The sequence below is a fragment of the Otolemur garnettii genome, unplaced genomic scaffold (assembly GCF_000181295.1).
Source record: "Otolemur garnettii isolate 467f Iridium unplaced genomic scaffold, OtoGar3 scaffold00001, whole genome shotgun sequence".
Lineage (NCBI taxonomy): Eukaryota > Metazoa > Chordata > Mammalia > Primates > Galagidae > Otolemur > Otolemur garnettii.
In genome coordinates, this window is record NW_003852396.1 from 59625561 (window position 1) to 59638467 (window position 12907).

General features: G+C 40.1%; 1 protein-coding gene across 1 annotated transcript in view; it reads right to left on the reverse strand.

Moving 5' to 3' along the window:
- Positions 1 to 5699, reverse strand: part of CCDC73 (coiled-coil domain containing 73) — a 124244-nt gene extending 118545 nt beyond the window's left edge. The window contains 1 exon segment of the mRNA XM_003781538.3: positions 5562 to 5699. Within this exon segment, the coding sequence (XP_003781586.3) occupies positions 5562 to 5699 (138 nt within the window).
- Positions 5700 to 12907: the final 7208 nt, after the last annotated feature.

Genomic DNA, 12907 nt, shown 5'->3' on the forward strand with positions numbered 1-12907 from the left:
GGATTCAAACCCGCCACCTTAGGTGTATGTGGCTGGCGCCTTAGCCACTTGAGCCACAGTCGCCGAGCCGGTATTTTCATTTTTTTATTTTTTAGAGTCATGCTCTTGCTTTGTTGCCCAGGCTAGAGTGCATAACCATCATCACAGCTTACTGCAACCTCAAACTCCTGAGCTCAAACAATCCTCTAGCCTTAGCCTCTCAAGTAGCTGGGACTACTGGTAGATGCCACCATTCCCAGGTTAAGTTTTCTATTTTTGATAAAGACAGAGTCTCACTCTTGCTCAGGTTGCTCTCGGATTCCTGACCTCAAGGAATCCTCCCACCTCAGCCTCCCAGGATGCTAGGATTACAGGTGTGAGCCACCATACCCAGCCATATACCCTGTATATTTTATGTTAAAAGAAAAATATATAACTATAGCACTCTAATTAATAATATGCATACTGAAGTATGTAACTTCCAACTTACACAAAAATACACCAAAAAACATAAGACCCAAAACATGGATATATATGAGATCAAGCATAGAATTTAGATCATAAGTATATTAAATTCCTATCACTGCTACAATAAATAACAATACACTTAGTGGTAAAACAACTCAAATTTATTTTATTACAGTTCTAGAGGTTGGAAGTCCACAGTATCTGCAGGGCTGTATACCTTCTATAGTCTCTGGGGAAGAATCCTTTTTCTTGCCTCTTCCAGCTTCCACCTACATACTTTCCTTGGCTTTTAAACATTCTTCTATCTTCAAAGCCAGCAGCATAACATCTTCAACTCTTTATCGCTGATTATAATCCCTACTTCCATTATAACATCTTTTTCTCTGGTTCATTCTCCTGTCTCCTTCTTGTAAGAACCTTTATGATTCTTAAAAAAATCATTATCTGGGCCCACCCAAATAATCCAGCATAACCCTTTCAATCTCAAAATTATTAATCACATCTATAAAGTCCCTTCTGCCATAGAAGGTAACATAGTCACAGGTTCTTGGGATTACTACATGAATATCCTTGGGTGCCATTATTCTGTTCCACAGTGGGTATATGGGTATTTACTGTGAAATTCTTTCACCTATTACGTATGTTTGAAACTTTCCTAACAAAATGTTCAGAAAAAGTAAAAATCAAGGAATGCAGATAAAATGTTGCCATCGGGATAAACTGAAAACCAAAGACTATCTTTTTTCAATGAAAGGTAGGAAAAGCTTTGAAAATAGCATATATTCTTACATTTGATTATTAAAAATATCATTTCTACCCTTCCAAAGATAGTTTCTAGAGGCACTCAAAATGTGTCCAGCATTTGACCTATCATCATAAGCTTTCCTATAATATACCCTCTCACAAAAGTAGGCCATCTCAAACCCTCAGTAATAGAATTGTTTACCTTTATTTTTTATTTCAATACATTTAGGTGGTACAAATGGTTTTTTTAAAAACATGAATGGTGGCTTGGTGCCCATAGCATAGTGATTACAGTGCCAGTCACATACACTGAGGGTGGCGGGTTCAAACCCGCCCGGAGCCAACTAAACAACTGCAACAAAAAAAATAGCTGGGCAGGGCGGCACCTGTGGCTCAGCTGGCCCCATATACTGAGGGTGGCGGGTTCAAACCCACCCCAGCCAAACTGCAACAACAAAAAAATAGCTGGGCATTGTGGCAGGTGCCTGTAGTCCCAGCTACTTGGGAGGCTGAGGCAAGAATATCACCTAAGCCCAAGAGTTGGAGGTTGCTGTCAGCTGTGTGACACCATGGCACTCTACCAAGGGTGACAGAAAAAAAAAAAATGAATGAATTATATAATGCTGAAGTCAGGGCTTTTAGTGTACCTATCACCAAAATAGTGTACACTGCACCAAACAGGTAGCTTTTTTATCTCCCATCCTCCCCCTTTCTTAGTTTTCAATACCCATTACAACACATTATGACCATATACACCTTTCATTTAGCTCCCAATTATAAATGAGAATGTGTGGTATTTGTTTTTCCATTCTGAAGATACTTTATTTAGGATAATGGTCTCCAGTTCCATCCAAGTTCCTGCAAAAGACATTATTATCATTCCTTTTTATGGCTGAGAGTACTCCATAGTGAATATATACCACATTATCTTTAGCCACTCATCAGTGGCTTGAGGCTTAAGCTGATTCCATATCTTTGTAATTGTGAACTGTGCTGCAATAAACATTCAGGTACAAGTGTCTTTTTTATGAAATGACTTCTTTTCCTTTGGGTAGATACCCAGCAAGGAGACTACTAGATTGAATGATAGGTCTACTTTTAGTTCTTTTAGGAATCTCCACACTTTTCCATAGGGGTGTGATAACCGAGCCCCCTACCCTTGAAAAAGAAACTTTTCTTTGGTCCTTTAGTCCCAGCCCCTTTAAGAATGGGGAGGAAAAATTCCGAGAAGAGGCCTGACAATAAATAAGTATGCAGGAAGGAGTGGATTCTGTGAAAAGTCCCAAGTTCTCTGAAAACTTTCTTAACTCATGTACCCCTGCCTTGAACTATGTAACCCTCTAATGTGACCCTGATCTAATGTTACCCCCACCCTAAGCTAACCACAATGTTTGGCTTCCGTTTTTTGCTTGCTTGCTGAGGTATGCAGAAAATAAGGTATAAAAAGGCCACCTGCCTCCCATTCAAGGCCAATTGCTTTCCTAAGCAATAGTGTCCCCTGGGCAGGTGAAATTACTGCATCAAGTCTGAGTCTTTTCTCAGCTGTGCAAGTCACAACATGGGTTGTAGTAGTTTACATTCCCACCAAACAGTATACAATCATTCCCTTTTCACTGCCACATCAGAAGAATGAAACTGGTTCCCTGTCTCTCACTATACAAAAATTAACTCAAGATGGATTAAAGACTCAAATATAAGACCTGAAACCATAAAAACTCGAGAATAAAAAACAGGAAAAACTATTCTGGATGTCGGTCCAGTGAAAGAACTTATGACTAAATTCAGCAACTAACAAAATAAACGAGACTTAATAAAACTAAAAAGTTTCTGTATAGGGCAGCACCTGTGGCTCAAAGGAGTAGGGCACTGGCCCCATATACCAGAGGTGGCAGGTTCAAACCCTGCCCCACCCAAAAAAAAGGCAAAAAAAAAAAAAAAAAGTTCTGTATAGCAAGGAGATAATTAACAGAGTAAACAGATAACCTATAAAATGAGAGAAAATATTCACAAACTATTCATCTGACAAGGGACTAATATCCAGAATCTAGTGAGAAATGAACAAATCAGCAAGAAAGAAACAAATAACCTCATCAAAATGTAAGCAAAAGACATGAACAGATTATTTTCAAAAGAAGACATACAAATGGCCAACATATAAAAATACGCTCGATATCATTAACCATCAGGGAAATGCCAATTAAAACTACAATGAGATACCTCTTTACCCTTGTCAAAATGGCCATTATTAAAAATCAAAATATGGGCAGCGCCTGTGGCTCAAAAGAGTAAGGCACCAGCCCCATATGCTGGAGGTGGCAGGTTAAAACCCAGCCCCAGCCAAAAACTAAAAAAAAATCAAAATACATGTTTGCCTTATACCAAGAAGACTGGGAAAGCACCAAAATCTGCATGTGGTATGTGCCCAGGCAGACTTGGAGGAGTTCCTAAGGTTCTTATGAGGTTATCTAAAGCAAAAAAAACATGTTAGCAGAGCCTACTGTGGTTCTATATATGCTAAATGTGTCCATGACAAGATCAAGCATGCTTTTCTTATCAAGGAGCAGAAAATTGTTATGAAAACATGGAAGGTACAAGCACAGAGTCTGAATGCTATGGAAAAAAAAAATGGACTCGGCACCTGTGGCTCAAGTAGCTAGGGTGCCAGCCACATACACCTAAGTTGGTGGGTTCGAATCCAGCCTGGGCCCGCCAAACAACAATGATGGCTGCAACCGAAAAAAGGTAGGCAGGCGTTGTAGCGGGCGCCTGTGGTCCCAGCAACATGGGAGGCAGAGGCAGGAGACTCTCTTGAGCCCAGGAGTTGGAGGTTGCTGTGAGCTATGCCACAGCACTCTACCCAGGGGGACAGCTTGAGGCTCTGTCTCAAAAAAAAAAAAGAAAGAAAAAAATGAACCATTTGTAAGTAATAAAACCAAAGAAAAAAACACTTCCTTTGCTAACCTGAAATTTTTCAGAACATATTTAAAGGAAGCTTATTTTTTAAGTTGGAAATACAAACAGACTAAAATATAATCTTTAAATATAATAAAACATAATATTAAATTTGAAAATTAGTGGCATAAAGTTATTTTTCTTACAGGTAACATTTTATTTATTTATAAGAGACAGAGTGTCAGTTTGTCACCCTCGGTAGAGTGCCATGGTGTCACAGCTCATAGCAACCTCCGGGTCTTGGGCTTAGGTGATTCTGTTGCCTCAGCCTCCCGAGTAACTGGGACTACAGGCACCCACCACAATGCCCGGCTATTTTTTGGTTATAGCTGTCGCTGTTTGGCAGGCCCAGGCTGGATTCAAACCCGCCAGCTCCAGTGTACGTGGCTGGCACCTTAGCTGCTTGAGCTACAGGTGCCCAGCCAAAGGTAACATTTTAAACTAATTTTATAAAAATAGTTCTTTATAAGTTTATCCAAGATACCCCTTTTTAAGCAGGATTTCATCTTTAACAGACTTCTGTTACACTAATGTAAGTAGCTTTACATAAAAGGAACATTATGGTATTTAAATTTTATTATTATAACAAATTTCAATGTTTTATTACCTAGAGCAAGGTTCATATTATAATAAAAACATTTCAGGCTCGGCGCCCGTGGCTCAAGTGGCTAAGGCACCAGCCACATACACCTAAGGTGGCGGGTTCGAATCCAGCCTAGGCCTGTCAAACAACAATGATGGCTGCTACCAAAAAAAATAGCCAGGCATTGTGGTGGGTGCCTGTGGTCCCAGCTACTTAGGAGGCGGAGGCAGGAGAATGACTTGAGCTCAGGACTTGGAGGTTGCTATGAGCTGTGATGCCACAGCACTCTACCCAGGGGGACAGCTTGAGGCTCTGTCTCAAAAAAAAAAAAAATACTTTAACAAAAATGTAATTTCCTCAAGAGAGTTCTTTTTCATCAGCCATACTTTCTAACTATAGTATGATCTGTGTATTTCCAGGGACTCAATAAATACTAGTTGACTTAGGTACTAACAATCTGAAAATTCCTATTTTATCTTTTGCTGTAGTTTCCAAATTCTTCCATTTTCCATTTCCTAATCATTGATTTAATCTGTCCTATTCTCTTTTACTTCATTAGTAACTATACATTTTCTTTTTTTCTTTTTTGAGATAGGGTCTCACTATGTCACCCTAAGTAAAGTGCAATGGTGTCACAGCTCACAGCAACCTCAAACTCTTGGGCTTACGCAATTCTCTTGCCTCAGTCTTTGGATGCCCGCCACAGCAGCCAGTTATATACATTTTCTTTTTAAATAAGAAGGGTTTTTTAAGGTCTTCTTTTTTCCTTAAGAAACAAAAAAACTAAACTAAATCAAGTTCTCTTATTAATAAAGCATTTAGAAAAGGAGCTTACCCTTCTCATACGCAACTCTTCTAATGCTTCCAATAAACTTGTTTTGAAATCCAACAGTTGAATAGAAAACAATGTCTCTGAAGAACTTTGAAGAGTAAAGGCAGATGATAATGATTCAGTCTTGAAATCATCCTCCATGTTAATATTTCCTATAATACAAAAAGGGTTTAACTGAAGAAATCATTTATCTAGGCTTTTCAAGTAAAAGCATAGTTACCATAAAAATGCAATAACCTGTATTCCATAATCTTCCAAGTTCTGTACCAAATTAACAGTTTTGTTATCACTCTTACTCTAACACGGATACAAAAAACACTTAGCAACAACATTCCTATTATTTTTCTGTTCTGTTTGTCTTTTTCTGGTGGTGCAGTACTCTCAAAGTCTAAATTTTCTGCCCCTAAACACCAGTCTCCTAAAGGCTGTGCTCAAAACCTTGCAGGCAAGCTTTGACCCTTCATTAGCTGCTTCATGCCAATGTTGGGATAAACTTTCTACTTCCTAAACTTTGCCTTCACATACAGTTACTTTGCAAAGATGATGAATGATGTGAATATGAATTAACTAACAGTAATGCAATTTTTCTTTTTCCTTTTTTTGGGGGAGAGAGTCTTACTCCATCACCTCGGCTAGAGTCCAATGGCATCATAACTCAATGCAACTTCATACTCTTAGGCTCAAAAGATACCCCTACCTCCACCTCCTAAGTAGCTGGCACCTGCTACCATGCCCAGCTAATTTTTCTACTTTTTTATAGAGTTAGGCTCTCACTCTTGTTCAGGCTGATCTCAAACTCTTGACCTCAAATGATCTTCTGCCTGGGCCTTTCACAGTGCTAGGATTACAGGGGCAAGCCACTGGTGCCCAGCTGCAATGCAGTCTTTAAACTCCATAAAGTCAGAAAAGGAAGCCTGGGTAAACTGCCTTTTATTAAAAACCAAGGGAATTAAATATAACTTTCTCAATCCATAACAAATATGAGTTAGGCTGCAAGAAACTTTTTAACTTTTCCATTTGAGCAATTATCAGTTCACAGATAATTGCAAAGAAACACACAGGGAAGTCCTATGCTCCATTCACTTAGCACCCCTTCCCAATGTTAATATCTTGTGTAACAACTGTATAATATAAGAAATGTATATTTAACTTTGTGAAATCCACAGAGCTTTTTAGGATTTTACTGCTATACACATATTCATTTGTGTGCGTGTACAGGTATATTCACTTCTACACTATCATGTATATAGTCACGTAACTATGACTACATCAAGATAGTCTTACACAGTACTCTAACATTAATACAGGCTCCCTCAAGCAGCCTCTTATTGCTGTACCCACTCTCTTTTCCTATCTTTAACCCCTAGTAAATACTAATCCATCCTCTGTCTCTATGATTTTACTATTTCAAAACATAAATGGAGGGCGGCACCTGTGGCTCAGTGAGTAGGGCACCAGCCCATATACTGAGGGTGGTAGGTTTAAACCCGGCCCCAGCCAAACTACACCAAAAAAATAGCTGGGCATTGTGGAGGGCACCTGTAGTCCCAGCTCCTCAGGAGGCTAAGGCAAGAAACTCACCCAAGCCCAGGAATTGGAGGTTGCTGTGAGCTGTGATGCCAAGGCACTCTACCAAGGGCAATAAAATGAGACTCTCAAAAAAAAAAAAACACATAAATGGAATCACTCATCATGTAACCTATGGCCTCGGGGAGGGTTCATCCAAGTTGTTAAAAGTATCAATAGTTCATTCCTTCTTATGTTGATTAGTATTTCAAGGTATGGATAAATCATTTATGTAACCATTCACCGAATGAAGAATATTTGAGTAGTTTTTAGTTTGGGGCTGCTATGAACATTCATGTATGCATACAAGTTTCTATGTGAACTTGTATGGGATAAATGCCACTTCTTAGGGATAAATGCCAAAGAGTGCAATAGCTAGGTCGAATGAATATTCAATTCATTTTTAGTCATAAAAGAAACTTCCAAACTATTTTCTAGAGTGGTTGTAACATTTTACATTTCCACCAGCAATGTATGAGCGGTCTGGTTTTCCTAATTTTCAGCCAGCATTTGGTGTTATCATTATTTTTTATTTAAGCCATTCTTATAGGTATGGTATTAATAAGCATTCTCCAGGCTCGGCACCTGTGGCTCAGGTGGCTAAGGCGCCAGCCACGTACACCCAAGGTGTACAAACAATAATGACGGCTGCAACCAAAAAATAGCTGGGCGTTGTGGCGGGCGCCTATGGTCCCAGCTACTCGGGAGGCTGAGGCAGGAGACTCGCTTGAGCCCAGGAGTTGGAGATTGCTGTGAGCTGTGATGCCATGGCACCCTACCCAGGGGGACAGCTTGAGGCTCCTGTCTCACACACACACACACACACACACACACACACACAAAAAGCATTCTCCAGAGAAACAGAAATAACAGAATATGTGTATACATACATTAATATGTACATGGTCTGTCCAGAAAATATCCAGCTATGTAATGTGATATAAATGGCTGGATACTTTCCAGACAGCCCTCATGTTATATGTGTCTGTATGTGTGTGTGCACCCACATGTGCAAAGAAAGACAGAAAGAGGCAGGGGGTGGGAGGAAGTTATGTGAAAGAGATACATATATACAAACAACATACACATGCACGGGGAAGGGGGAGGCATTATTTTATGGAACTGGCTCACACAATCATGGGGTTAGCAAATCCAAAATCTTTTCAGCTGACCAGCAAGCTGGAGACCCAAGGAAGAGCTGATATTGCAACTCCAGTCCAAAAACAGTCTGAAAGCAGATCCCTCCTTCCTTGAAGAATCCGAGTATTTTGCCCTTAAGGCTTTCAATTGATTAGACAAGTCTCACCCACATTACTGGAAATAATTTGCTTTGCTCAAAGTAAATGTTAATTGCATCCATAAAAATACCTTCACAATGTTAACTAGACTAATGTTTGATCAAATATCTGGGTACTATGGCTAGCCAAGTTGATACCTAAAATTAACTAACACAGAAAGCAAAAAACTTTTTTTTTTTTTATTGAGACAGTCTCATTTTGTCACCCTCGGTACAGTGCTATGGCATCATAACTTATAGCAACCTCCAACTCCTGAGCTTAAGCAATTCTCTTGCCTTAGCCTCCCTAGAAGCTGGACTACAGGTGTTCACCACAATGCCCAGCTATTTTTGTTTGTTTGTTTGTTTAGCAGGCCCAGGCTAGGTTCAAACCCACTAGCCCCAGAGCATGTGGCTAGCACCCTGTCCACTGAGCTATGAGCACCCAGCCCAAGAAACTTTCTAAAAAGAAAACTTTCATTCCTAAAATGATGACCCATGTTATTTAAACACACCTCCCTACTAAAAACAACAATGGCAAATAAAATATTTTTCAATCTTCTTAAAAGTATTAATGACCTGAAAAGATAATAATAAATTATGAACCCAAATTCTAGATTCTAGCAGAGAGCCACAATTAAGAAATAAACAGCACAAAAAGCCATCTTTATTCTGTGGGCATTTGGTCAAGGAAGCAAAATTAAAATATGGTTTTGATAGACTCTAATTTTTTTATTTTTTGTAGAGACAGAGTCTTACTATGTTGCCCTTGGTAGAGTGCCATGGCGTCACAGCTCACAGCAACCTCCAACTCCTAGGCTTAGGTGATTCTTTTGCCTCAGCCTCACAAGTAGCTGGGACTACAGGCACCCGCCACAAGGCCCAGCTGTTTGTTGTTGTTGTTGTTGTTGTTGTTGTTGCAGTTTGGTTGGGGCCGGGTTTGAACCTGCCACCCTCAGTATATGGGGCCGGCACCCTACTTGCTAAGCCACAGGCACCACCTGATGGACTCTAATTTAAGAGGTATGGAATTCAATCTTAGAGCCTACCATATTAGGGAGTCTAAAAAGTCACACTATATTAAGTGGAATTCAGAAGAATTAATCTCTCAGGTAAAGTTGAACCAAAAGTAACCCAACTTGTACAAGAACATCACCTTGGTACTAAACAAAGTATAAAGAAAAAAAGGGTGGAGGAAACAAAGAAAGAGAAAAAAAATCTTATCCCAGAAAGTTAAGAAAAAATTAATTTCAGAGGCTGGGTACAGTGGCTCACACCTGTAATCCTAGCACTCTGGGGGCAGAGAAGGGTGGATTGCTTGAGCTCACAAGTTTGAGACCAGCCTGAGCAAGAGCAAGATCCCCATCTCTAAAAACAGCCAGACAATGTGGCGGGCAACTATAGTCCCAGCTACTTGGGAGGCTGAGGCAAAAGGATAGCTTATGCCCAAGAGTTTAGGATTGATGTGAGCTATGAAGCCACAGCATTCTACCAAGGGTGACAAAAGTGAGGCTCTGTCTCAAAAAAAAAAAAAATTAATTTCAGATAATTTGTTAATAAAAGTTGCTTCATAGGATAGCAAAAGAAACCTCAATCTATCAGTATAATTTAAAATGCTTCTAAATTGGCAATGCACATAAGAATCTTATAGAAGCAAATAAAAATATCTTCTAAAGGCTCGGCGCCTATGGCTCAAGCAGCTAAGGTGCCAGCCACATACACCTGAGCTGGTGGGTTCGAATCCAGCCCAGGCCCACCAAACAACAATGACTGCTGCAACCAAAAAATAGCCAGGCACTGTGGCAGGCACCTGTAGTCCCAGCTACTTGGGAGGCAGAGGCAGGAAAATTGCTTGAGCCCAGGAGCTGGAGGTTGCTGTGAGCTGTGATGCCATAGCACTCTACCCAGGGCGATAGCTTTAGGCTCTGTTTCAAAAAAATACCTTCTGAAGGAATGTAACTTTAGTCTGTGTACTCAAGGAATCTTCACAAGTAATTTTTCAAGTATAATGAGCAGAACACAAGATAACCAGGTGTAGAGGATGCCGAGAGCCAGACAGCCTCTGAACAAGATGATTTGCAGTTTATACTCCTCTCACCTGTCATGTACTGTCTCAATAAAAAGATACCACAGAGGTTGCTCAGGGCTACTCTGCACTTAGGGTTAGCCTGCCTGTGGCAAGCTTGTACTTCTAATCCATGTCACGCCTATTTCCTTCGTGTGGCAACGGGGACCAGGACAGGGCATTAACGGTCATGACAACCAAGCATGGAAGGAAACATAGCATTATGAGAACCAACAGAAAAACAAAAAAATAACAGAAACACACACACACATACTACACATTTTGACATTGTCACATATAGACTATAAAATAATTACATTTATAATGTTTAAGAAATAAACTCAAGCTTGAAAGTATCTATAAGAGATTTTTGTAAGATCCCAGTGAAAGTTCTAGATATTAACTACACTATATAATCAAAAATAGATAACAAAATTAATATGTTTGAGAGAAGACTGAACACAGCTTAAAAAATATTAGTGTAGGCTCGGCGCCTGTGGCTCAAGTGGCTAAGGTGCCAGCCACAAACACCTAAGGTGGTGGGTTCGAATCCAGCCCCAGCCAGCCAAACAACAATGTTTGCTGCAACCAAAAAATAGCTAGGCGTTGTGGCGGACGTCTGTGGTCCCAGCTACTTGGGAGGCTGAGGCAGGAGACTCACTTGAGCCCAGGACTTGGAGGTTGCTGTGAGCTTTGATGCCACAGCACTCTACCCAAGGGGACAGCTTGAGGCTCTGTCTCAAAAAAAAAAAAAATTAGTATAGCTGGGCATAGTGGCTCATGCCCATAATCCTAGCTCTCTGGGAGGCCAAGGTAGGTGAATTGCTTGAGCTCAGGAGTCAAGACCAGCCTGAGGAATAGTGAGACTCTGTCTCTACCAAAAACAGAAAAACTAACCAGGTGTTGTGGTGGGCACCTGTAGTCCCAGCTACTTGGGAAGTTGAGGCAAAAGGATCACTTGAGCCCAAGAGTCTAATTTGCTGTGAGCTATGATGTCATAGAACTCTACTCTGGGTGACTGAGTTAAGACTCTGTCTCAAAAAAAAAAAAAAAAAAATATATATATATACACACACACAAAAACGTATTTGTATGTATATTAGTATAGTTTAAAAAAAATCAAGTATTTAGAATGCAGCCAGATTAAAACATGGCAAGTACAGATTAAAGGTCCATAAAAAATAGAATATAAAGTAAGAAGCTATAATACGTTCCAGAAGAGAGAAATAAAGGGGCAAAGACTACAGTTTAAAGAGCCACTAGCTAAGGATTTTCCAGACATGAAGAAAGAACAAATCCCACTGAACTGCACATGGATAAATACAAAGAAATCCACACTTAACAGTTATCAAAGTAAAGTAACCCAAAATAATTTGAAAAAATTTCAAAGTGGCAATAGCCTTCTCAAAAGCAGCATTTGAAGCCCATAGTCAATAGAATGGTATTTTCAGGGTGCTAAAAGAAACAAGCCAACCTAGATTACCTAGCAAAAAATAACTTCCAAGTATGAGAAAAGAGTAACATCAGCAGTTAGAAAGGACAGCCTGAAGTGTTGTGTCTTGATCTGAAACGCCAGAAGTTTTTGTGTTTTGCCAACATCTCCTCCCCACAGCTTCTTTGTAAACAATAACTGTCGGAAACTTTGCTGTAAATCCTGCCCATGCTTTGAAACCCCCAATGAGAAATAATTCCTTTATTTGTCTTTCTGTAAACTCTATAAACGCACAGGAACAAAGCAGGTCGGGCAACTCAGCCATTTTGGACTATAGTCTACATGGTTCTGCTGGATGAAATAAAGCCCTTCCTCTTTCCAACACGGGTGTTCTCTCCATCGGGCCTCATTTTCTCGCAATAGAAGGAATAAAATGATAAAAGCCTCCAAAAATCCTTTACTCCATAAAACCAAGTAAGAACACTGGCAAGCATTATGAAGTTCTGAATATTAAACAAAGATTTACAGCAATCCATGGTGTTTATAGAAAAAAATAGATGAACCTAAGTATGGAAGCTTTGTGGTGTTTTCATTTTCCCTCTCCCAAGATCTGTGGGAGCCCTGAAAACCAACAGCCCCACAAACAGTAAGCTTATCAGCAATTAGTAGTTAAAATGGAGTTAAGACTGTTACTAGAATTTCTCTAAAGGGTCCTTGGTTTCAGGAATGGAAAAATGAATTCACTGGCCACAAACAGGAGAAAGGATAGATTTTAATATCGATAAGAAGAAAGCAAAATCTCCAGCACAGCAGAGATCTCAAGGTCTCAAGTGAGATACTGCTTTGTCTTTCTGTCTAGGCAGGGGTCCTCAAACTTTTTAAACAGGTGGCCAGTTCACTGTCCCTCAGACCACTGGAGGGCCGGACTGCGGACCCCAGAACGAATTGGCTGCTAAGCAGGACAGGCAGTGGCAGCAAAAACACCTGGTGGGCCGGATAAATGTCCCAGG